General features: G+C 41.2%; 1 protein-coding gene across 3 annotated transcripts in view; it reads right to left on the reverse strand.

Annotated features, from left to right (window-relative positions):
- Window positions 1-7947: 7947 nt before the first annotated feature.
- Window positions 7948-27703, reverse strand: part of grik2 (glutamate receptor, ionotropic, kainate 2) — a 303200-nt gene continuing 283444 nt past the window's right edge. For all 3 annotated transcript variants that reach the window (XM_055023183.1, XM_055023180.1, XM_055023182.1), the window contains one exon: window positions 7948-10054. In XM_055023183.1, coding sequence (XP_054879158.1) covers window positions 9890-10054 — 165 coding nt within the window. In that variant the 3' untranslated portion in view covers window positions 7948-9889. The remainder of the gene's footprint in view (window positions 10055-27703) is intronic.

A 27703-nucleotide genomic window follows, 5' to 3' on the forward strand; every position in this document is an offset into this window, starting at 1 on the left:
TCCGTTGTGGTGAAGAGAGAGCTGAGCCAAAAAGCGAAGCTCTCAATTTAACAGTTGATCTATGGTCATGAGCTTTGGGGTCATAACCGAAAGAACGAGATTGCGGATACAAACAGCCGAAATGGGTTTTCTCCGCAGGGTAGCTGGGCTCTTCCTTAGTGATAGGATGAGAAGCTCAGTCATCTGGGAGGGACTCGGAGTAGAGCCACTGCTCCTCCACATCGAGAGGAGCCTGCTGGGGTGGCTCAGGCATCTGGTCAGGATGCCTCCAGGACGCCTCCTTGGTCAGGCGTTCCTGGGAAGAGACTATGTCTCTTGGCTGGCTTGGGAACGCCTTGGGATTCCGTTAGAGGAGCTGGAAGAAGTGGCTGGGGAGAGGGAAGTATGGGCCTCCCTTCTGAAGCTGCTACTCTCACGATAAGCGGAAAAAAATGGATGGATGGATGTTGCACATTTCTGATGCAGGACCTGAAAGACCCACCATTCTTTAACTGAAGCCCTGACTGCAGATTTCAGGTTTTTGGGAATTACTTTCTTGGAACAGTTAAAAAGTTCTTTCAAATAAATTTTAAAATATTGCTGCTGATTTAAAAGTGCCACTGTTTTCTAATATTCCACAAGGTCATTAATGTGAGACATAATGTGATAAATATACATTTTTATTTGTTTTTTTGTCTTTAGTTGACAATGTATAATTTAAACATTCTTGCGTCATTGTAAGGTTATTGGGCATATATGTTTGCTGCCTCCACACTCTGCCATTAGACTGGCTGCATCAGGGGTGACTACTGTAATTTTCCCTGTGCCTCTATCTGTGTGCACTCAGCAACACTAAGCAACAGAAAATTGGAGTTGGAACTCAATGATGTGATGTGACTACTGATGCCTCACAGTTTCCTTGAACTAGTACTGCCTGCTGTTTGTCTGAGATGGTCTGAGGCAGAAGCCATGGTGATCTCTGATCTCCTACAGACTACAGAAAACTTGCTACTCACGTAAAGGCAGGACTTGGCATCAAGTATAAGCTTATAAATTTCATTTCCCTTTGGGATCAAAGCATTTTTGAATTTCAATTATTTTAAGCTAGTGAAATTACAGGTTTTAGTTTTAACATGCAGAATATTAAGTAAGCTCACTTCTGCTCCCACACATGGAAAAATGCAACACCTTTCAGTCTTTTTTTTAAAACCGAAGGAGACTCAAGATTTCAAACAATTTATTGTTCTTATCATTACAAAATACCACTCTTTCCAAAATGTAGACAAATTATAGTCAGTTTTTTTTTTTATCTGATCAGTTTCCTTGATGAATTTATGTTCAACCATCCCAGTCCTCCCAAAACAAATTGATTTTCATTTCCACTTTCTATGGATATTCTTGATCTTTTAAAAACCTGACTTGCTAATTTGTGTGTGTGTGTGCAAACTATAGCAAAAAAGTCAAGTAGGCAACCATGGGTGACTGTTGTAAACTGTGAAAATGGGGAGTTGACCTGGTAGATAGTACGGTCCATTAGCCCTCATATGTGCATGTTATCTGCAACTGTATAAAAATAACTAAGTAGGGCCCGTTCAAGGCCAGGGCCCACAGCCTCCTAAGTCCGGCCCTGGGCGTCATATACACAGACAGGTGTCCTGCTTGTTGGGTTTCTACTCTCCCCTCTTCCTCCTCTGCAGGGTGGTGGGTAGGTGCAGCTTCCAGGTGGTGTGCATTTCCTTCATCAAGAAGCAGATCCCCACAGACAGATGGTTTACTACTGCTTGTGATGACGACTGCGGTTACTGTCAAAGGTAAATATGATATTATTTACCTCCTCCTTCCTGATAGATCCTCAGTGTTCATCTTCCATGCTTATCCTTCAGCCTGGTGGCTTTCTGCCCTGCGTGTCTCGCTCTGCTCACCTCCAGTCCTCACCTGCTTGTCCATCCTCACGCTGTCCATATCCTCCAGCCAACGAGTCTAGAGAGCAAACCAATCGCAGCTCACTAACTCCACCAGCAAGCAGCCAACCACTGGATGTTTGAATGCTCTACATCCTTCCTCGATCGCCTCCTTTGCTACATTAAGTAAGAACTCCTGTCATGCCCTTTGTTCATCTCCTTGTTTTCTGGTGAGGATCCTGTCCAGACTTGATGTTTTCCCTCCTGCAGAAAAAATGTTTTTGTCAAATGAAACATTTAATCTTGCATCCTTGTGGTCTGTAATTGTTGCTTCCACCAAAGTCATCCTGACGAAGGGTTTCACAGTGAAAAGCTCAGATTTTGTCTGATGTAACTTAAAGATGCAGTATGCAGCGTTTATAGAAAATATGTTTTTACATATGTTGAAACTCTGTCATTCCATACTGCAATGTCGTGGCAGTATGGTATGAAACAGATCATCTGAAAAAATTGAGCTCTTGTGCTTTAAAGTGCTAACCAGAAACAACCAGTCAGAGCCTGGAGGTGGGTCTTAGCGCTGTTAGTCACAGTCTCATATGGTGCCACTCACCTCCTGTGATGGAGCCAGTTAAAAACAGGATGAGTCACAAGATATATGAGAAAAATGAGGAGGGTTAATCTTTTTAACCCAAAGATTGCAGGTAAACTGTGCTCATAAAAGAGTGCAAAGAAACAAAACTTATCTCAGGCAAAAAATATAAACAAACTTTTAGCACAAACAAACATAACTGACCTAACAAAGAAATCATCAGGGGTGCATATACTGGCTGATCAGACCGGTTCAGTCACAATAGGGTTAACTAAATAGAACACAATGACAAATGGCACAAATAAAAATAATAAATAATATCTAATAGAAACTACAAATGCCCCCAGCCAGCAGAAACTAGTGGTGCAGTCCAATCAGCATTAAGCCTGATGAGCCATCTTTTCGTCTGGCAACTCCAAGGAAGGTAAGTACCGGCAGGAAAACAAAGAATGGATCTTAAGCAAACAAAATTAAGTTTAAGTTGATATAAATACATATGCTAAATAAATGTGTGCGCTAACAAATAGAACATATATTAGTCAACTAATATATGTTTTTATTGAAACTAAAGTGTTGTTTGTATGAAAAAATAAATTGTGCATAAAGAGTTACCGAGATAGGACTGTTGCCATGAATCTGGCCATCACACACCGTCGGTCTGTGTATATTCAGGCAATTTGTCTTTTCATTTGAAACAAACAAACAAACAAAAAAACAGACGTGTTTATTAAACCAAAACGAGAAATCTGATAAACTGTTATCTGATTTTGTGCACAAAACAAAAAGGAAAAAACCAATAATGAGGCACTCAATTTTGATTTTGTTTTTAATGAGGCAAGTGTCCTGACCAGGAAGTTCTCTCTGTCCAGCAGACACAAGGGCCGTTTCACTCATAGACATTATACAGGCTGGAGACGGACAGTCTCGATCATTTCATGCTGTAGTATCTTCTACAAACTGCAAGTCAGTTTCAGTAATGCTCCTGTGAGAAACAAATAACATTTGGTCACCTGAGAAAAATGCTTAGCTTGAGTTTTTCTTTCAGCTTTTTATAAGCAAGAGCAAGAACACCAACCTCCAGCCATGTCTGTCTCATCTCTGGACCTGGGCCAGGAATATGGTCTCTGTTGCACTGCACCACCAGCAGCGGAAAATATAGGTGAGTACACTAATAATTTGTCACAAAAAGTTGTTTAAAGATGTTTTAGGTGAGAAAGTAGCCCTCATAGCTTCATCTATTCACTTAGTTAATCCAAAATGAGGCTTCTTTGATTTGTTCTCCGGAGTTTTTGGAGCAGCATACTCCGCTAACAGCCCCAGGCGGCTCCAGGCTCAGCGGGCAGGTGGATTGTGTTTTCCCCGCTAACAACACAGTGACATCTCGGCATGTCACTCTGTTTTCTGTTCGTAGCGGCACAAAGTGTGATACGAAGTGTTTACTATGCTTGTATATGAGCCGTTTATACATGTAGCAAAACATAACATCTAGAGATTTCAATACTTCTGAAGCTGTCAGTATCTTCTAATCTACAGTGTTTTCTTCCTATTGCAATTTCTAATATTCCGCTCCTCTGAATTTTTTTGTTTGTACATTCATATTAAGAAAAATATTTGTTATTCTAAAAACTTATTTTGTAAGATATGAGTTTACAGTCTGATAAGAGAAGTTTGGTAAGCATATTGTAAACAAATCATTCAGTTATGAAGCATCGGCTATGGTTACATACAGGTTGATAAAAATTAACTTTGAACTAATTCTTTAATGTTTCTTGCTTATATATCCTGAGCAAATGAATAATGTAAAGGATCAACTCAAAATCTGTTTATTATGTTTAATCAGTTCATACCAATAATTTGTCAGCAAATAAAATCATGAAGGGGGGAAAGGTTTTCATTTTTTATTGGACAGTCATATTTCACTTACTAAAGTGTGAAGAAGTATTAATTAATACTATACTATAAATAAATAAGTATTAGTAAACCATGGAAGAAGATTAAAATTAACATTTAGCTAACACTGATGTGTATGATTTTTTTAGATTAAAGTCCAAAATAAGCCTCGAGTCCAAGCCGAGCTGCTTTCCAATTTTGGTTTAATAAACAAAAAGCAAAAAAACTAGTCAATTTTTTTTCATTTCAAACAAACAAAGTGCCTGAAAATACAGAGACGTAAATGGGAAATCCTTTTCTTTTTTCTCATTTAGCGCACAAAATGAAAAAACAGAGAACGAGCGTTCAATTTTGAGTTTCATGATTTCATTTTTGACCAGTGGTCTGACCTGAAGGTTCTCTCTGTCCGGCTTACAGAGGGACCGTAACACACGCAAATATTATACAGTCTGCAGACAGACAATCTTGATTGTTTCACGCAATATACCATTTTCTGCCAACTGCAAGTCAGTTTTAATGCTTGAAGCTGGTACTCTTTCAGAAATTAGACATTTTCCTGTAAAGTTGACTTGTTTCTCTGCCATTAACACAACATCAGTAGCACACTGCTAGCTTCAGGTTCTGAGGTTATTCTTTGATTGGTCTGAATATTGTGGGTGTGTTTATTTATGTGGCAATCAAAATCAACTACTCCAACTTCCAGAGTTGGAGTAGTTGAGTAACATGAGTTAGAAGAAATACAAACAAATAAAAGTAATAGAACTACATTAATAAGGGTTTCTCTGGATTCAAAATTTGATAAAACTAAGTGTTGGTACTCCAGATTCTATAAAGTAGATGCTTCTAAATGTTGGTCTAAGGTAATGAGTACTTTCTCTATACGAGTCTCTCTGGATTGTAAGGTTGTTCTAATTCCTGCTCTGGGTTGATTGAAATCATCTCTTTTTGTTCCAACTAGCAGGTTTGATTCCTGTTCTTTCACTACTTAGTAGAGTTTGATTAAAGCAGACTGAACAGGGCTGGTGTGAATGCACCCTAAGACACCAGCATCAAGGAGGCAGGCAGAGCATGACTGAATAATTATCGTGGTCATTCACTATCAGCTATTGAATTTAGAGTTGCTTCATTCCACTGTACATGATTTTGCAAGGATAACACAGGGAAAAAAATCCACAAATCCAAAGCAACATTATGGAAATCAAGTTTAAGTACTGCTCTTTACTTTCTAAATAATGTTAGCGAATATTCTTCCATTCATTTAACACCACTACATACTGTGAAATTTTTTCTTTGGGTGGAGGGTTCACAATTGTCATCACATTGAAATGATTCTGATTTTTGAGAGCTTTTAATAATTTTTGGCACTGATTTCTGAGGCGGCACTGAATCATGGCTTAATGTTTTTAGGCAACAATTAATTTACTGGGGTGATTGATGTAATGAAAACTCATTTTGCCTCACAAGAAAAAAGGAAACATCTCTGACATGCTCTGCAGCACCTACATTTTCCACTAGCTTATAATCCAATTAGTACAGCGACATACACAGTTGGTCTAAGCATTCAGATAAATCTCAGTCTCACTAACTGTAATGGATAATGGCACATTTATAGCTAGTGAAAACTAATATGATGGTGAAATCCCAGCACCTTTATCATGCAATACTTGCTCAGCTGTATGTTTTCTTTATTTTTATATAAAAATGACTACCACACAGAGAGACTGGATAACATTCACCAATGTCTGAAAGTGTCAAGCATTTGCAGGAGTTTCATTTAATTCTTCACAGGTCAATATGCATGAATATTTTCTTAAAATTAAATAGAGAGCACCCATGAATAATGAAATGTTAACTAAAATTTTCCCTAGCCTACTTTAAAAAAAAAGTTGTATAATAAAATCCAGAACAGAGAAAGTAGGATCAGGTTTCAAAAAATGTAGATTAGATTTTAGTGCAACATACAAATACATTTTTTCAAAACGTGGGTGGTCATTGTAAGATATATTCAGGAGTTTAACAGAACCATACTCCACTTCCATGAGTTGTGGAAATCAAGTTGTGTTGAGCCTGCATTGACCTTCCATCATGAGTTCCATTTGTACTATTATAACAATGGAAACATTGTGGTTATTTACACGCCCTTTACACATTATTGTTTCAATTCAAAACATTTGACTGTTTCCACTGTGGTACGTTCCAGCAAGAAGCTCCTGGGATCAAATCCTCACCGGGACTCTTTTGTTACCCTGCAGTAATAATAAAGATTAAAGCAGTTGTTTCCAAAAGTTGAGGCCAAGACTTGACTTTGATTTGAGAATCAAACAGTGTGAGGTCTTAACATCTTCTTCAGAGGTTAGACGAAAAAACAAAACTGAAAATAGCATAAACAGAACTGTAACAAATAAAGAAAAAAACTGTGTATTGATGCCATTTATGTTGTCAATATTCTGTCTTATTGCTCAGTAGAATCACTTTAATACCAAAGCAATAATCAGGATCATAAACCTGTTCATTTTTAAGCAAGAACCTCTACTTTAAACTCATTATTGCACTGTATGGGTGGTTTTAATATAGAGATGAAGATAAAGATTAAAAATGGCTATTTAATAATATAGAATTTACACTTTGAATACCAAAACTCTCTGGGTGTTAAATCAAAATCTTTCTCTTGCCTGGATATAATAGGCAGGTCTGAGTAATCCTGAATGTCTTGTTCAGGGACTCTGCCACCATCCGCAGATGCGACTGATTCTCTTTCCCGCAAGAGCAGTTTTATTATGCTGATGAGTGTTTCAACTTAATGGAAAAACCATTAGGCTAAATATATGCAAATAAAGTGTTTCATTCCTTCAATTCTGTTTGTGGCCTCGGGGTTAGATAAAGAGCTTTAATGTTTTCATAGAATGACAATTACTTTTGCAGAATTCCAGGGACCACTGCTGCCAGCAACCACTTACTGAATTTACCTTCACTTTCATGCGGTTTCTTAATGAGGTTATCTGAAGTCCTCTATTTCAGCTAAATCTTTTATTCACATCACATTGCATTTTCCTGGTTGCCTATTATGCATCACACTTCAACACTTGCTCGATGTGTGCTTTTTCAGTGTAAAGCGTATTTAAATAAATGAGCTTTGATTTAATTATATTAAGACAGTGCATTAAAAGATGTACTTTTTTAATTTTATAGTGTAGAATTAGTACTTGAATTGTCTGAGCAGTTCTGCCAATGATAACAATTCATAATAGTGAGGAAGACTTTTATTAGGAAAACTCACTGCCTTGGCTGAAAAGCTGCAATTTAGATGATCAATCACAGAGGATAAGGAATGTAGCCAGTCATGTGTCGAAGCCCGGCTGGATCCACTGACTGTCAAAAACCTTAACTCAGTTCTCAGTGAGTGAGCAAGTTCATGTGAGCAGAGAGATCGCGTTTGGCTCTCCTTTTGCCTTCTTGTGGATCTCCATGCTGTCTTAATTCCCGACACACAGAATCACATTTACTCTCTCAACTTTTGGCATGATAGTGATGCCATATTCACTCCCATTAAATGTTTTGTTTGTTTATCAGTACAAAGGAAAAGTCAAGAAAAGTTGAGAAGAACTTTATTTTCTTTAAAGTTGTGCATTTACTTCAAAGGGTAAACGGTGTGCATTGCATTTTGTTTTTCACAAGGTCAACATTTATTAGACACTCCGTTTTCTAATAGATCCCTCCTTTTTAAAACCATTAGAAATCATTGCACAGCACTGGATTTATCAGTCTATCAGTCAAAGGCCCAGCATCAAAATCCATGTTGTGTATGAGATATTCACTATAACCAGAACTGACATTTTGATTTCTTGTGAAGTAAAAATATCTTTATTTAAATATGATTCCTTTATACCATAAAAAATAGTTTATTTCCCCCTTTAAAATGTTGAGTGACTAATGCTATACCAGAATATTGTGTATGTTGTAAGACTGTATTCAGGTTCCTGTGTGTGAGGATGTGAGAGTGTTTATGAGATGTGGACTCCTGAGTCACATGGCAACAGTGACTCCTTACACTGGATGATGCTCTTTATGTTGTGTTTTGTGTTGATAAAAATTATTATAAAATTCTGATTCACCTTGTACAAAATCACCTTATATAGAAAACACATTTGCACAAGTAAATGTGGAGCATTGTTGCTGAAGAAATGAAAAGCCATGAGTAGAAAATTAAAATGGAGCCTCGACACTGCAAAGGGTTAATACAGAGGCTGTGACAAAGTTGTAGTGAGAATCTATTCCATACAGACATAAATAAAGGTCCAATAAATAAAAGTATAAATACTGAATAAATAGTCTCTTTGTTGTGTGATTGCTGTGAATTCTGACTTTGTGAGCCACTGAATGAAAGTTTGTCTTCAGACAAAGGATCCCTTCATGGTGTTCAATAGAAACATGGCCGTTGTTGCCCTAATGATTCTGCAGTACACTAGTTTCTGTGACTATGCCAACCACAGGTATTTTAGTGACTGAGAACATAGCTACTACAATTCTTATTCTGCATCTCCAATGACTGATTGGTCCTAATCGTTTTACAATGAAAACAAATGGCATTCTCATCATATTGTACCTCTCCATGATGCTTTGTAGTGTAATGAGGTTTCACTGTGCAGACAGCTGTGAGCAGCAGCATGTGGTTCATAACCACAACTAGCAGAATCCGAGCCATCTGGTGCTTAATACAGGATCCAAAACTGAGAATTCTTATATAACAGCCAACCATGATGGTCGCTATTCACTGTCAAAGTTGTGTGAACCTCTGAAGGATCTCTACACCAGCTGACAAATGTACATAAACAATTCACTATATATTGCCCCTAGATTTGCATTATCTGATTTTAGTTCATCTTGGGTTTTTTAATAACCTAACCCCTATTAAAAGCTAAAAGTGTCAGTATTCTGAAAGACAAACACATAAATTCAGTTATTGCCTCATGATGTTTTGCATTATGTCCATTTTGGATGTCAGTCAATATTGTATGTGACCAAACGGTGCTTCTTTGTACATTTTGAGAACTCTGCTCATCATTGCAGTCAGAATGAGATCAAATTTAGCCATACCAAAAAAAATGTATATATTTTTGCTCCCATTTCATTTTATTTGAGGTGCACTTTCAGTCTCTGCAGTGACTGAGGAATGAGATCAAACGTGTGATTCCACTCGTTTTATTTTTCAATTCAATATATTTCTTTTTAAATCCTGACACTTCTCATTCGTTTCCAGTGTTGTAATGAGGTATCTTGCTGAAATTTCACCCGGATTGAAGTTATTTCCACAGGAAATATCATTGAATATCTTACCTGTAGCTAATTAGAAAGACAGAAGAATTACATTTCAACAACATATGCTGCAAATAAATCCTGCTCTATAACCAGAACTTTCAACCATGCCAACTTATTGTTTCCCTCTACCATTTTCCCATACCATTTTTCCAAGTGTCTTCACACACCAACTCAGTACATGAGACTGGGTGAGTAAATGACAGAGATTCCTGCTTTAGGCCATGGTCTCTTTCCCTGGCAGTCTTCGGTCGTTGAAGGTGTGCATGTTGATGACCTCCTCTGTTTTCACCATGACAGGCGGCTGGGGCTTGTGTTTGAGCTGCCGCTGACACTTGAGGGAAACCCGCAGTTCGTCCACCATGGCACTGCAGAATGACCTCTGCAGTGGAAAGAACAAAAAGACAGCAAAAACTATTTCAGACAACTTCCCTAGTTCAAATACTATGGTCTAGAAATCAGCCAGCAAAATGTCTTAGTTTTTAGCACAAACCATCTCATTTTAGAGCAGGAAAATAAAATAAAATAATCATGAAGTAAAATAATCATGAAGCATATGACCAAAATGACAACATGCGGTTGTTATTTTTGGTCATATTGACCACTGAAAGCACATGATCATTGCAGTTTAATTCCTGTAGCTAGACAGAATTGGAATCAAACCCACAACCCTCTGGTTGTGAGGCAGTTTTTCTTCTTCCCACAGTCAAGGGCACAAGGAGGATGGAGGAAAATAAGACTGATTGTTAGGAAGCATTAGTGGTGGCTGCTTGCTGATTACTGATCTTTTAAAAAGCCTGACTTGTTGATTTTGACCAATACCAATATTTTGGTCTGATATGTAAATATAGAAAGAAAGTCACTGAGTAGGCAGCAGTGGGGTGACTATTGTTAACTACAAATGTGCAGACCTGACCTAGTGGGCCAGTATTTCAGTGAAACCTCTCTCACAGCAGAGCTGCACAGGACAGTGTTTGACTTTTAGACCTTTGCTGAAGTCAATAAAATCAGTAGACAGATCAGGTTCTCATGTAAGTATTGGCCAATCACTGATCTACCAAAATTAAGGAAATAGACGCAGATAAATCAGAGCATCCTAATGCATCTTTATGCATTGTTCAGCTTGGCGTTTAACATTATCATAGCTTGATGTCATTCTATCTTCTGCAAAATAGGATGCTATATATTCTCATATTCAATGAATTAGAATTACTAAATGAAGATTCAACATAATTCAACACATTCCAATGTATTATAACAAACTATATATAAAAATACCAAATAGTTTGAACATTATAACAAGTGATGTAAATAACAGTTACTTTTTTTCACTATTGAGTGATCTAATAAATTACTATTTTCATTGTTACCACAATGGTTACTAATATAATTAAGCACACAGAAGGTTGAAGGTTCATCTGACCAAGATCAGATCAGGGGCAAAAAAGAATCACATATGTGCTGCTGATTGGCTGAAGAAAACAGCACAGGGAGAGTTAGATTGGTGTTCACACAAGCAGTGAAGCACAGTGAGCATGGACAGCAATAAGTTCCCACACCCAGGGACCGTAGAATCAGACAGAGAGAGTCCAGATAATTTAATGCAGAGTTTTTAATGGAAAGTACAGATGTCATTTTTTAGTCAAATACATAAAAGGTGTAAATGTATGTTGTAAAATGTTTGCAATGTTGTTCTCAATATCAGTTATACATTCTGATATTGAGAATGTAGTATTCTGATACTACATTCTCACAAATCACCTCTCAATATCACATGATTCGACAAAACTAGTTGCCAAGAATGACAGTGTTGCTGTGAGCAGGTGCAGCCCAGTGAGGCTGAAGTGAGGCTGAAGTGAGGCTGAATGAGGCTGAAGTGAGGCTGAAGTGAGGCTGAATGAGGCTGAATGAGGCTGAATGAGGCTGAAGTGAGGCTGAATGAGGCTGAAGTGAGGCTGAAGTGAGGCTGAAGTGAGGCTTAAATGAGGCTGAATGAGGCTGAACTGAGGCTGAAGTGAGGCTGAATGAGGCTGAGGTGAGGCTGAATGAGGCTGAAGTGAGGCTGAATGAGGCCGAAGTGAGGCTGAATGAGGCTTAACTGAGGCTGAATGAGGCTGAAGTGAGGCTAAAATGAGGCTGAAGTGAGGCTGAATGAGGCTGAACTGAGGCTGAAGTGAGGCTAAAATGAGGCTGAATGAGGCTGAACTGAGGCTGAAGTGAGGCTGAATGAGGCTGAAGTGAGGCTGAAGTGAGGCTGAATGAGGCTGAAGTGATGCTAAAATGAGGCTGAAGTGAGGCTGAATGAGGCTGAAGTGATGCTAAAATGAGGCTGAAGTGAGGCTGAAGTGAGGCTGAAGTGAGGCTGAAATGAGGCTGAATGAGGCTGAAGTGAGCTTGGCGTATGAAGCATACGGGTGATGCAGTCCCAGCAGTCTAAGCTGGATTTTACACAGTGGAGCCGCAAACTCAGTGTACAGATTCCAGTTTGTAATTTCTTGTGTCCATCTATTGATTAAATTTTATGATGAACATTTGAATAAGTATTTTAAAGTTCTAATAAGAGGCGATCCAAAAGTTTTTTCATTAAAAGTAACTTAATACTTAACTTTTCCTGGTAATAATTACTTTTACATTGTAGTAGTTTAATTACTAACTCAATTAGTTTTTTTTTTTTGCAAAAGCAACAGGTAGCTAATTACATTTTAAAAGTAGCTGCTGTCACTGACTTTGATAAGTCAGATGATTAGAACAATGCCTACAGAAACATGATCCTCCGCCCCACTGCACAGTTTAACACTTTCATTCTATTGACTGGAATGTTGCCATGGCGATGGTACGTTTTTGTTTTGAGAGAGAGATTTTGAGTGCCAGCATTGCAAAGACATGAAATTCTATTTTCAAACAAAAAATGTGCGCTCTCGATTTATGGCAGTAAAACTCCCCCAAACGAGGACGGCGTTTTTGATCTAGTTTTTGATGTGGTTGCAGGTCTGATGCTGTTCACACAGAAAAACTAAACTTTGCCTGGCTGTTGCATTCCAGTGCAATTGTACGTTTGGCCTGTCTCCTCTCAACTTAGAGAGTGTCTGATTTTTGACTGGGCCAATAAGGTAGTACAGAATGAGAAGTTGTGAATTATGATGTCAATTTTCGAATTGTGGTCTGCCTGTAGTTTGTTCAATAGCAGCGAAGGAAGTGAAGGAAGCCGTTCAGTCCATTTTGACCACGCTTCAAAATATTGAACAGCCACCTGGTTCAGATGTCTTATGAATGAGGTTCTTTACAGTGCAGGGAATTTTCAGTAAGCTTCTTAAACAGGTCCATTATATCAGTCACTGTCAAATGTGAGCATTTGGTTAACATTTAAAACCTCGACACAGTGCACATCTACAGGAATCAACTGTTTCTCAACACGAGCGAGCCCAGGCTCTCGAGTATTGAGTATTGACTCTGACTTTGTTTTGTATGCGAAGCTAAAGTTGGCTTCTGCTTCCGTAAATGACTAAAGGGCTAGTTCACCCAATTTTTCACAACCTTGAGTCTTTAATCTGCTCTGGTTTAAAAGACACTCAAACCCCAACTAGAATATTCTGCCAGCCATTCAAACCTTATAGTTTTTTTTGTGAAAGTTTTTCCTTTTGGAATAGCATTAGCATACCAATTATGATCTGTTATGTCATGAACAAGTGTCCAGAAAAGTGTGATTATCCAAATTATGCAATAAACATGTAGTTATTTTCCAAATCTACCAAGTAAGAAAGGAAGAAACCAGTGACGTCGGGTCAGGGCTGGCAGGTGAGCTGCACTTGCTGCCCCTCAATGAGAGCATGTTCCTCCTTTCTGTACGTCACCAATAAAATAAATAAAAAATATTCAATATATGAACTGATTTTCCATAATTTAGCATGTCTATATAATGTACAGTGTGTGTTGTCACCAACTGAGTGTGTAACGTAATTCATGTGCTGAAGAGCGATCACAAACAGCAGAGAACAGATTTGAGCTGAGGCAAGCAGTTTTCTTGCCTCACGGCAGGGGGCGCTCATGATACCACGTGTTGGTATCATGAGTTGTGGAGCGGTCGACCACTCCACAACGAGCCATACAGTAAATAAGTGAAGTACAACGATAGATTAATCATTTTCTCCTCTCTTCCATCAACATGGAAAACTACATTCCTACACTTAAACAGTTTTCTAAAGTGAATTTTCAATCGAAGCAGGAAATAATTACCAAAAGATGATCAACACTGGAGCTGAAAGTTTTACTTCAAACTACAAGACAGAAGGCCACCACTCTTCTTGAACAGAAAGAAAACACATGCTTTGTGGATGTCCTGCTAGAAATTGCAATTTCTGCTTTCCCTACCTTTTTTTCCGCAACTTGTGGCACTGTGTGGACTGAGATGGGATTTTGTGGCTCAAACCAAGCATGGGCGGTCAACCACTCATATTCAAAGCCAGATTGCAGTTCGAAAAACATTTGGGATATCGAGAATAGACTTGGTTTTGGTTAAACCAATCCGTGAAGAGAGACGTTTTGCACAGAATGAGTGGCTCATTGATTTCATTCATAAGTAAAGGTAAAACGGCAATAACATTTTTTGTTTTGTCATACACTGAACTGTGGGTTTTGGCTACAGTTTGTATGTGTAAAGAATGCAGAAAAGAAACATAACCTGCAAACTGCTATGTAGATTAGCTAACATCAGTTGTAGCTATAATGTACAACAGTGATCACTTATTAACATTTGCAAACTAAACATTAAAACTATATTAATGAAACAGACTGTGCAGTAGTACAGTTCTTTGTGTGAGGAATATTTCAGTGCTTTTTGGTATCGAATCCTGAAACATACAGTGGTGCTGTTTATTGGTATGGCAACAAGTTTGTGTGTGTATATATATATATATATATATATATATATATATATATATATATATAAAATTTCCTTCTCACCCACCGCGGGTGGTTCTTATCCTCTGAGCTCGGGTCCTCTACCAGAAGCCTGGGAGCTTGAGGGTCCTGCAGTATCTTTGCTGTGCCAAGGACTGCTGCACATTTCTGGACTGAGATGTCTGATGTTGTTCCTGGGATCTGTTGTAGCCACTGCTCCAGTTTGGGGGTGACTGCCCCGAGGGCCCCGATGACCACAGGCACCACTGTGGTCTTCACCTTCCAGGCCCTCTCCAGTTCTTCCCTGAGGCCCTGGTATTTCTCCAGTTTCTCGTGCTCCTTTTTCCTGATGTTGCAATCACTTGGTATTGCTACATCTACCACAACGGCTTTCCTCTGATGTTTATCCACTACGACAATGTCTGGTTGGTTCGCCATTACCATTCTGTCTGTCTGGATCTGGAAGTCCCACAGGATCTTAGCTCTGGCGTTCTCCACCACCTTTGGGGGTGTTTCCCACTTTGATCTCGGGTTTCCAGTCCATATTCTGCACAGATGTTTCTGTACACTATGCCTGCCACTTGGTTATGTCGTTCATTGTACGCTTTCCCTTCCAGTATCTTGCACCCTGCTGTGATGTGCTGGACTGTCTCAGGGGCCTCCTTGCACAACCTACACCTTGGGTCTTGTCTGGTGTGGTAGATCTGGGCCTCTATTGCTCTGGTGTTTAGGGCCTGTTCCTGGGCGGCCAGGATGAGGGCCTCTGTGCTGTCCTTGAGTCCAGCTTTTTCCAGCCATTGGTAGGATTTACTGATATCAGCCACTTGGGTTATTTGCTGGTGGTACATCCCATGTAGGGGCTTGTCCTCCCATGATGGTATCTCTGGCACCTCAACCTCCGTTCCCTGTTGTCTGAGACATTCACTGAGCACATTGTCTGTTGAGGCTTTGTCCCTGATGTATTTATGGATCTTAGTTGTTTCGTCCTGGACAGTGGTTCTCACACTCACTAGTCCTCTGCCTCCTTCCTTGAGGCTCGTGTACAGTCTCAGGGTGCTGGATTTGGGATGGAACCCTCCATGCATGGTTAGTAGCTTTCTAGTCTTAATATCTGTGGCTTTTATCTCCTCCTTTGGCCAGCTGATTATTCCAGCAGGGTATCTGATTACTGGCAGGGCATAGCTGTTTATTGCACGGATTTTGTTCTTGCCATTGAGCTGGCTTCTCAGGACTTGCCTTATTCGTTGGAGGTATTTAGCTGTGGCTCCTTTCCTTGTGGCCTCATCAAGGTTGCCATTTGCTTGTGGTATACCTTGGTACTTGTAACTGTCCTCTATGTCTGCTATTGTTCCATGTGGGAGTGAGACTCCTTCTGTGTGGATCACCTTCCCCCTCTTTGTGACCAGCCGACCACATTTCTCTAGTCCGAATGACATCCCAATGTCCGTGCTGTAGATCCTGGTGGTGTGGATCAGTGAGTCGATGTCTCGCTCACTCTTGGCGTACAGCTTGATGTCATCCATGTAGAGGAGGTGACTGATGTTGGCCCCATTTTTGAGTTGGTATCCGTAGCCAGTCTTGTTGATAATTTGGCTGAGGGGGTTCAGGCCTATGCAGAACAGTAGCGGGGACAGAGCATCTCCTTGGTATATGCCACATTTGATGGACACTTGTGCAAGTGGTTTGCAATATATATATATATATATATATATATAAAAAAAAATTCCCTTCTCACCCACCGCGGGTGGTTCTTATCCTCTGAGCTCGGGTCCTCTACCAGAGGCCTGGGAGCTTGAGGGTCCTGCGCAGTATCTTGGCTGTGCCAAGGACTGCACATTTCTGGACTGAGATGTCTGATGTTGTTCCTGGGATCTGTTGTAGCCACTGCTCCAGTTTGGGGGTTACTGCCCCGAGGGCCCCGATGACCACAGGCACCACTGTGGTCTTCACCTTCCAGGCCCTCTCCAGTTCTTCCCTGAGGCCCTGGTATTTCTCCAGTTTCTCGTGCTCCTTTTTCCTGATGTTGCAATCACTTGGTATTGCTACATCAACCACAACGGCTTTCCTCTGATGTTTATCCACTACGACAATGTCTGGTTGGTTCGCCATTACCATTTTGTCTGTCTGGATCTGGAAGTCCCACAGGATCTTAGCTCTGGCGTTCTCCACCACCTTTGGGGGTGTTTCCCACTTTGATCTCGGGGTTTCCAGTCCATATTCTGCACAGATGTTTCTGTACACTATGCCTGCCACTTGGTTATGTCGCTCCATGTACGCTTTCCCTGCCAGTATCTTGCACCCTGCTGTGATGTGCTGGATTGTCTCAGGGGCCTCCTTGCACAACCTACACCTTGGGTCTTGTCTGGTGTGGTAGATCTGGGCCTCTATTGCTCTGGTGTTTAGGGCCTGTTCCTGGGCGGCCAGGATGAGGGCCTCTGTGCTGTCCTTGAGTCCAGCTTTTTTCAGCCATTGGTAGGATTTACTGATATCAGCCACTTGGGTTATTTGCTGGTGGTACATCCCATGTAGGGGCTTGTCCTCCCATGATGGTATCTCTGGCACCTCAACCTCCGTTCCCTGTTGTCTGAGACATTCACTGAGCACATTGTCTGTTGAGGCTTTGTCCCTGATGTATTTATGGATCTTAGTTGTTTCGTCCTGGACAGTGGTTCTCACACTCACTAGTCCTCTGCCTCCGTCCTTGCGGCTCGTGTACAGTCTCAGGGTGCTGGATTTGGGATGGAACCCTCCATGCATGGTTAGTAGCTTTCTGGTCTTAATATCTGTGGCTTTTATCTCCTCCTTTGGCCAGCTAATTATTCCAGCAGGGTATCTGATTACTGGCAAGGCATAGCTGTTTATCGCACGGATTTTGTTCTTGCCATTGAGCTGGCTTCTCAGGACTTGCCTTATTCGTTGGAGGTATTTAGCTGTGGCTCCTTTCCTTGTGACCTCATCGAGGTTGCCATTTGCTTGTGGTATACCTAGGTACTTGTAACTGTCCTCTATGTCTGCTATTGTTCCTTCTGGGAGTGAGACCCCTTCTGTGTGGATGACCTTCCCCCTCTTTGTGACCAGCCGACCACATTTCTCTAGTCCGAATGACATCCCAATGTCAGTGCTGTAGATCCTGGTGGTGTGGATCAGTGAGTCGATGTCTCGCTCACACTTGGCGTACAGCTTGATGTCATCCATGTAGAGTAGGTGACTGATATTGGCCCCATTTTTGAGTCTGTATCCGTAGCCAGTCTTGTTGATAATTTGGCTGAGGGGGTTCAGGCCTATGCAGAACAGTAGCGGGGACAGAGCATCTCCTTGGTATATGCCACATTTGATGGACACTTGTGCAAGTGGTTTGCAGTTGGCTTCAAGGGTGGTTTTCCACAGCCTCATTGAGTTTGCAATGAAGGCTCTCAGAGTCCTGTTGATGTTATACATCTCTAAGCATTCAATGATCCAAGTATGCGGCATTGAGTCATAGGCTTTCTTGTAATCAATCCAAGCCATGCACAGGTTGGTGTGTCGGGTTTTGCAGTCTCGGGCAACTGTGCGGTCTACGAGGAGTTGGTGTTTGGCTCCTCTGCTATTTACACCGATACCCTTCTGTGCCGTGCTCATGTGTTTATCCATGTGTTTGCTTATCTTGGCCGCTATGATGCCTGACATGAGCTTCCAGGTTGTGGAGAGGCAGGTTATTGGTCGGTAGTTGGGTGGGACTGGACCCTTTGATGGATCCTTCTGGATTAGGATTGTCCGCCCTTCAGTTAACCATTCAGGGTGAGTCCCACTTTGTAGCAGCTGGTTCATTTGGGCTGCCATTCGCTCATGGAGAGCAGTGAGTTTCTTTAGCCAGTAGGCATGGATCATGTCAGGCCCTGGTGCTGTCCAGTTTTTCATACCTGAGACTCTTTCTTGGACATCTGTCACAGTGATGGTTACCGGGGCTTGCTCAGGGAGGTTGCTGTGGTCCTCTCGTAGAGAGATCAGCCACTGTGCATTGCTGTTGTGGGACGCCTCCCTTTCCCATATGCCTTTCCAGTATTGTTCCGTCTCCAGCCTTGGTGGGTCTGCTCTGTTGTTATTCTTACCCTGCCATTGAGAGTACACCTTAGCTGGTTGAGTGGAGAAGAGCCGGTTAATCCTTCTGGATTCATTCTCCCTTGTGTATCTCTTTAGGCGGCTGGCCAAGGCTTGGAGCCTCTGTTTGGCAGTCTCGAGTGCTTCAGGTATGGGCATCTGCCTGTACTTTCTGGGTACTGATCTTTTCATTGTACCCTTGTGGAGCTCTGACAGTTGGCTCACTTCCCTCCTTGTTACCTTGATTTTAGCCTCTAACCGTCTTTTCCATGGTGGGTATTGGGTCTCATGGTTGCTCTTATAGCCAAGTATCTCAAGGATCACTGATGCTGAGTTGTAGATCAGCTCATTGGTTTCTGTTATGGTGTTGGTAGGGATCGTTCTCAATGCTGCATTCACATTCTCAATGAGACTTTCTGATGGTACTTCACTCAGCCGTTGTAATTGGCGCCGGGGAGGCCTGGTTGTCATTCGGGTCATGATTCTCTCTCTCAGGTCAGCAGCTGTCTCGTTCAGCTCTGTTTCGCTCATTGGGGCCGTGTATCCCCTCACTGGGTGGGAACTTGTAGTTAAGTCCCCACAGTCCTGACATCCGGGTTCCTCCCTTTTGCCGTAGCATTTGTGTTGTATCTCGTCAATCTCAAGTTGTGATAGCAGTTGCCGTTTGCGGATGTTGGAACACTGAGCTACTAGTTGTTTAGCGCTTAGTGTTGACTGGGGATGTCGAAGTAACCATTCCTTCCCCAGTCTTTGCATGTAACCTCTCTCACTAGGGTTACTTGAGTAGTAGCATTCCAACAGATCCACATTTTCATCTCTCGCCCATTTCCGTCTTGTTCCAGTAGCCCATTTGTCATCAAGGTGCTCTGGTTCCCCAACACCTGACGCAGACCTTGTTTGGCCGGGCGACGTCTGAGCCGGCATGTTACGCAACTTAGTATCTCTCATGGTATGAGGTAGGCAGTAGCTTGAAGGGTCTTGCCTAAGGACCCAGACTGGATTCGAACCCTGCCCTCTCGGGTGATATACTGATGCCTTATGTATTGAGCTATCCAGTCAGCTTGGTGGTGCTGCTGGTGATGGTTACCGGGGCTTGCTCAGGGAGGTTGCTGTGGTCCTCTCGTAGAGAGATCAGCCACTGTGCATTGCTGTTGTGGGACGCAACAACATATATATATATATATATATATATATATATATATATATCAGTCAAGCTATAGCTTGGGCAATACAGAGAGCGAGAAAGAAATGGTTTTAAGTTGTACTTGACTGTTTTTCCCATTGCTGCGCAGCATGGCACTAAATTAATAATACCTACATTTTCAGGTTTCATTGAGTTCACGGAATCTACCGCTATAGATGGCATGTAAAAGAAAAGTGTTTTTGCCCTTCTGCGTTGTGCACATGCAGGGGTCTATATTTGTAAATCTGATTTGATTAACTCAGTGCCTCACCAGCTATGAATCTCACTACATTTAAAGAATTAGTTCATAGTTCATTTTTATCAACCAGTATGTAGCCATAGTTGGTGCTTTATAACTGGATGATTTATTTACAATACTCAATACTTACTATATGCTTACAAAACTTATTTTCTTATCAGATTGTAAACTCCTATCTTACTAAATAAACAGGGACAAAATGTTTCCATAAAAATGTATTTATTAGAATAACAAATAAGTAGATATTCAGCCCATGTCCGAGGAATCATGAAAAAATGACAAGGAGACAGTGGCAGGTCAGGAGGAGCAAGAGGGTCGCTGGGAGATTCTGGGAAGCTGAATCCAAACCTGGAGCTGAGGCCTCTGCTCCTGAAGAGCTGCCTGTCTGAAACAACAATAATAAAAAAATGTAAGAAAGTTCACACTGCACATGAGAAGCTAATCGAAGGAAAATGTATACTTCACTCACACAAATATTTTTCTTAATATGAATGTACAAACAAAAAAATTCAGAGGAGCGGAATATTAGAAATTGGAATAGGAAGAAAACACTGTAGATTAGAAGATACTGACAGCTTCAGAAGTATCGAAATCTCTAGATGTTATGTTTTGCTACATGTATAAACGGCTCATATACAAGCATAGTAAACACTTCGTATCACACTTTGTGCCGCTACGAACAGAAAACAGAGTGACATGCCGAGATGTCACTGTGTTGTTAGCGGGGAAAACACAATCCACCTGCCCGCTGAGCCTGGAGCCGCCTGGGGCTGTTAGCGGAGTATGCTGCTCCAAAAACTCCGGAGAACAAATCAAAGAAGCCTCATTTTGGATTAACTAAGTGAATAGATGAAGCTATGAGGGCTACTTTCTCACCTAAAACATCTTAAAACAACTTTTTGTGACAAATTATTAGTGTACTCACCTATATTTTCCGCTGCTGGTGGTGCAGTGCAACAGAGACCATATTCCTGGCCCAGGTCCAGAGATGAGACAGACATGGCTGGAGGTTGGTGTTCTTGCTCTTGCTTATAAAAAGCTAAAAGAAAAACTCAAGCTAAGCATTTTTCTCAGGTGACCAAATGTTATTTGTTTCTCACAGGAGCATTACTGAAACTGACTTGCAGTTTGTAGAAGATACTACAGCATGAAATGATCGAGACTGTCCGTCTCCAGCCTGTATAATGTCTATGAGTGAAACGGCCCTTGTGTCTGCTGGACAGAGAGAACTTCCGGGTCAGGACACTTGCCTCATTAAAAACAAAATCAAAATTGAGTGCCTCATTATTGGTTTTTTCCTTTTTGTTTTGTGCACAAAATATTAAATCACAACGGTATAAACCCCCTCCAAACGTATTATCAGAAAGGTGGGACCTGGGGAGTTGGTCAAAAAGAATAAAAAGGTACAGGTCGGGCGCCGGGTCGGGATTGTTAAAGCCCCTGCTTGTACCAGACTGAAGAAAAAATTGTCAAAAAAGAACCTACTGCAAAAGAAAAAAGCAAAAACAGGACATTTGGTCCCACCTTGGTAAAATCATGAAGAAAAAACAAACAAAAGCCAACAGAAACTACTGCATGGCAGGCTGAAGAAGGCAGCTGTGGCCCACAATGCAGGACTAATCCTAGTGGTGGAGGAGTGAGTGGAAGCAAAAGAGACAAAAGGCAGGTTTACACATGGTGTCCCAAAATCCAGCCTATTTATAGGTGGTCTCAGATCAGCGCCACAGCTTAAAACAATCAAATATTATTTACAAAATATAAGAAACAGTGTTGTATAGTAAAGGAAAAATACTTCACTACTTTACTTAAGTATATTTTGGAGTACTTCATACTTTCCTTGAATGACAATTTTTAATAACTTTCACTTTTACTTCACTACATTTCCGAACTTAATTGCATACTTTTACTCCGATACATTTTCAATGTGTGGTTTAGTTACTCATTACAAAAAAGCGAGAGAGAAACGCAACTGTTTTGACCCAACCTACTGATTGACTGCAACAAAGTCGATAGCCAACTTGCCTGGGCTTGTTCAACACCACCAATAGGATGCACAGGTTTCACTTCTCCCATTAAACACCAAGTTAACAAAAAAGGTCTCCCTCTTCAGATGTTAAATAAGCTGCATTTCCTTCCCAATTCTTTTTTTCTTTTGCATAATGACCAGTTGTGTGCAGTTTGTGAAGTAATCGTAACGACTTTTTTTCTTCATGTTGGCTGCATTTTCTATACTGACTATTTATTTTTGTCATTTTCAGCACTGACCTTACTAAAAGGGAAAACTTAAGGCTTACAAAAAGTTTGTATTTTTTGTCCTGGAGGGTTTACTAAGAAGCTGGTTCAGTTGTAAAGCAGGTTAAATTAACCTTGTGGTTTAGGTAAAGCACTTAATTTAATGAACTAAATTATGCCTGCAGGTTTATCTATTAGCAGGTTTCATTTTGCCTGCACTTTGCTGTGTACATTATTTTAAGTGTACTTCACAAGTTTACCAAAATATAAAAAATGTCATTCAAACTGCATTTGACTTGTTTTACTTTTCTTATACGTTTCATTACATTACTTGAGTACATCCATTTTTACAGTAATTTCCATACTTAAGTACAAGACGTTTCAGATACTTCAAGACTTTAACTCAAGTAACATTTCAGTGACTTGGACTTTTACCAAAGTCATTTTGGAGAGGTACCTATACTTTTACTTGACTCTGAGATTTTAGTACTTTATACAACACTGATAAGAAATTACCCAAACCCCAATATATATTAAGGAGACAAAGAAAAATAATTGAACAAAAGCGTATAAACAAAAAAATCTGGAAAAATAGACAAAAATAATAATAATAAAAAAATAATAATAATGTGCTCAAAGAACATAGCATCCGTTTTTGAGGCCCTGAACATATTTTAATTCAGGCCCCCACATACCAACATATCAAAACCAAATACTTCAGCACTCCAAGGCTACGTTGACCCTGCAATATATTTACTATTATTAGTGTAATTTCTTACACAGAAAAAAAGACAAATGACAACAAATCTTATCAAGTGTTTTTGATACATCTTATTACTCTTGAAACAAGACAAAACTAGGTTACGAGTAACTTTTTTCCCCAAAAAAATAACTTGTTTTAAGCCAATGATTCCATAATAGTGTCATATTTATGTACTGTATAGATACTTTATAGAAGATGGAATATCATGGAAAGGTTGTTTAATTCCCATAATTCCTTTCAAAGAGTTAAACTTTCATAGGTTACATGACAATTTCAAGCATTTGTTTGCTTATTGTTACATAATTTGGGCTTCCAGCTCATAAAACCCAAATAAACGTAATACTTTGAAGAAATCAGCCCACATTTTACATGGAATGGATGTTTTAAATTAAGTGTGACACACTAATTATCAAAAATGCAACAACACCATCAGGTGTCATTAAATTTCAAGGGTCACTTGTCTCACTTTGGTTCAATATGGGTATTACTGCAGACCTAACAAATGGCCAGAAGACATGCTGAAAACATGTACCAGTCTTTAATCGTGTTGGCAGAAACACATTTTGAACTGCTAATATGTAGTGTGATTCAGCATTTTCTTCTAATTGATTGACCTTTTTATGTGAAAGTGTAATGATTAGAACTGTTCTTGAAATATGATTGTAAAACTGGAAGCAACAAAAGTAACTTTTTGTCCGTGCCTGTTCATTAACCGTCATCAACTCAGCAGGTTTCAAAAAGGCAATCTCATGCATAAAGCGTACGTACACACAAAAAAAGTTCGCCGCCACATCTTAAGCACAAGTTGGCATGTATAAAACTTATTGTGGTATGAAAACGTGCGTAAATATATGCAAACGTTTGACCTGCTGTTAAAACCTTGTCTGTGGACAACAACAAACTACAAATTGTAAAACTTTACCTCAACACATTAAAATCCCTCTTCTGGGGCTGCCACCTTATTGTGGTGCAGGGCTTTGAGGGCCCCAATGATGCTAGGAGCTATGCTGTCTGGGGATTTATGCCACTGGTAGGGTCACCCAAGGCAGACAGGTCCTCGGTAAGGGACCAAACAAAGTGCAGCCCGAAAACCCCTATGACGAACAAGTACTTTGGATTCCGTGCTCCCTCGCCCGGACACGGGTCACCAGGGCCCCACTCTGGAGCCAGGCCTGAAGGTGGGGCACGATGGCAAGCACCTGATTGCCAGGCTTTTACCAGTGGAGCCTGGCCGAGTTCAGCCCGAAGAGGAGACATTGGTCCCTCTTCCAATGGGCCCACAAACTGTGAGAGGGGCCAAAGGGTTCGGGTGTGATGTGAGATGGGTGGCGGCCAAAGGACGGGGCCCTGGTGGTCCGATCCTCGATTGCAGAAGCTGGCACTTGGGATGTGGAATGTCACCTCTCTGATGGGGAAGGAGCTGGAGCTGGTGTGTGAGGTTGAGAGGTTCTGGCTAGAAATAGTCGGTCTCACCTCGATGCATGGCTCTGGTTCTGGAACCAGTCTCCTTGAGAGGGGCTGGACATACTTCCACTATGAAGCTCCAGCAGAGCTTCAAACACATTCTGGGGAAGGTGGGGGACATTGAGTCCGAGTGGACCATGTTCTGTGCCTCCATTGTTGAGGCGGCTCACCGGAGCTGTGGCTGCAAGGTTGTTGATGACTGTCGTGGCGGCAACCCTCAAACCCGTTGGTGGACACCTTCAGTGAGGGATGCTGTCAGGCTGAAGAAGGAGTCCTATCGGGCCTTTTTGGCCTCTGGGACTCCGGAAGCAACTGATGGGTACCAGCAGCGTGCGGCTCGGGTAGTTGCTGAGGGAAAAACTCAGGTGTGGGAGGAGTTTGGAGAGGCCATAAATAAAGTCTTCCGCACACCATCCAGTGTGCTGCTGACCTCGACTCGGGACGTTGTGGGTCGGTGGGTGGAGTACTTTGAAGACCTCCTCAATCCCACCAACTTGCCTTCCACTGAGGAAGCTGAGCCTGGGGACTCTGGGTCGGGCTCTCCAATCTCTGGGGACGAGGTCATCGAGGTGGTTAAAAAGCTCCTTGGTGGCCGGGCCCCGGGGGTGGATGAGATTCGCCCAGAGTTTCTTAAGGCTCTGGATGTTGTAGGGTTGTGTTGGTTGAAGCTACTCTGCAGTATCGCATGGACATCGGAGGCAGTAACCCTGGATTGGCAGACTGGGGTGGTGGTCCCCCTGCTTAAAAAGGGGGACCGAAGGGTGTGCTCCAATTATAGGGGGGTCACACTCTTAAGTCTCCCTGGCAAGGTCTGTCCAGGGGTCCTGGAGAGGAGGGTCTGTCAGATAGTCAAACCTCGGATTCAGTAAGAGCAGTGTGGTTTTCGTCCTGGTCATGGAACACTGGATCAGCTCTACACCCTCAGCAGGGTGTGGAGGGTGCATGAGAGTTCGCCCAACCGGTCCACGTGTGTTTTGGTGAACTTGGAGAAGGCGCTCAACCATGTTCCTGGGGGAAGTGTTTCGGGCACGTCCCCCTGGGAGGAGGCCCCGAGGAAGACCCAGGACAAGCTGGAGGGACTATGTTTCCTGGCTGTCCTGGGAACGCCTTGTGATTCCCCTGGAGGAGCTGGAAGAAGTGGCTTTGCAGAAGGGGTAGCAACTCCCTTCTGAAGTTGCTACCCCTGTGACCTGACCCCGGTTAAGCGGAAGAAGATGGATGAATGGATGGATGGATGGATGGATGGATGGACACTGAAATCTGACTCCATTCAATAAGTATTGTAGATTGTAGTGTAGTGTTATAGTGATGTCATATGCAAAAATGCTTCACAGCGTACAGTACAGCACAGAAGTCCCTATATTCAAACAAATATTGACATGTTAACATTATACAGAATACAAAAAGAACAAAAAACATAACATCATCCCAGACTTCTTTATCATCAGCGGAGCAGAGCGGTGATCTGCTAAGTTGAGTTTGACTTTTTTTTCTCAAACAATGGCAGGTATGATCAGGAATGCGCTCATTTTGGATAGCTGAACAAATCATTACGTCTACCAGAACTGTTCTATTGGAACATAATGAAATAAGCTTATTATGATCGGATCCCGTTAGATTCCAGTTAAAGCCAATGGAGCCTCTTGCTGCTCTTTGCCCTGATGGGAGGCAAGATGTGACTGTCATTCCCTGTCCTGCTCTGATGGGGTGTTGAAACTTTCTTGATGGAGATGAAACAGAGATAGGTGCCCAATAGCTCAGAAACCTCCTTTTTCTCATTAGGATTGTGTGAAATAAATTTGCTACAAGAGAATTTTAGGCAGTCAGTAAGTAAGTAATTAAATAAAGGGCTTGTCACAGATATAAAATCACAAAGCAATGTACAGTAGAAATCAGCCTTAAAACCATACAAAATATAAAACCAGCATAAGAAACACAACAAAATCAAGAGATAAAGCCCGGAAAAATAAAAATTATTTGAGTTGCTTTTCAAAAACCTCCACAGAGTCAGCAACACGGAGCTGTAAGGGTAAACTGTTCCACAGCCTTGGGGCTACCGACTGAAAGGGCGGTCTCCTTTAGGTTTTAATTGTGTTTGTGGAACAACCAAAAGATTCAGGCTGTGAGAATGAAGACCACGAACAACAGAATATTTAGTTAAAAGCTGACAAAGATATTCAGGATCCTAGCCATTTAATGCTTTACTGGATTTGGTGAGAAGTCTGGCTGCTGCTGCGTTCTGTATTGATTGCAAACGTGAAATTGAGGATTTATCCTGACAGTTAAAAAGGGCATTACATTAGTCCAAACATATAAAGGCCCAACCGTCCGTGGAGAGTACGCACGGATTCCACACGGCTCATGGAGTGCACACAGTACATCCAAGAATGTGGGGGGCCTTTAGAACTGCGTGATGGTTCAAAGTCTGACTCTGGTTCTTAATTTTTGGCTAACTTCACTACTTCGTCACCATACAGTCACATTTAGCTTACAGACAAATAAATAGAAGTAAAACTGATCAATAGCATTTAGGACATTCATGTGCCCAACCCCACAAACTCATGTTGATGTGGGCTATGGACAGAATGTTTTGACACAAAAGGCCTTTTTTTTCTCCACAATTTTGTTAATGATAAAACGAATTAAATAATAATAATTAAAAAAAAATCCAATCACAATTTTTTTTTATTGTTTTTTACTTAAAGGAAATTTTCAAGGTACACACTGTGCGTAAAGCCGTATGGCTGCAGGCACTACTGACGACCATCATACTTACCATCATGATCAAGTTTCTAAAGCATGTCATCTCATTTCCCTCAGAAAACTCCCATCAGTTCTTATCAAATATGTCTCCCATTTACATTCAATTCACTCATTTCTGAAGCCACCGGTCTCTCCTCTTTTAATGTCTCTCTTGGCCATCAACCTCCTGTCTTCCCAGCAGACGGAAGAGACATTTCATTCGCCTCAGTCTGCCATCACAACCATTATTGCAAGCATATCTGGTGCTCCAACTTATCAAAATTGGTGTTTCACCAACCAAAAATGCATACCAGGACCCCCGTACTAACCTGCAAAGAAAGTTTGGCTCCCTGATAATCAAATAAGGGAGCCAAACTATAACTCTCCAAGAAACTCGCATCTTCATGTCACTGAA

The sequence above is a fragment of the Poeciliopsis prolifica genome, unplaced genomic scaffold, assembly GCF_027474105.1.
Source record: "Poeciliopsis prolifica strain line A6 unplaced genomic scaffold, Auburn_PproV2 SCAFFOLD096, whole genome shotgun sequence".
In the NCBI taxonomy this organism is placed as follows: domain Eukaryota; kingdom Metazoa; phylum Chordata; class Actinopteri; order Cyprinodontiformes; family Poeciliidae; genus Poeciliopsis; species Poeciliopsis prolifica.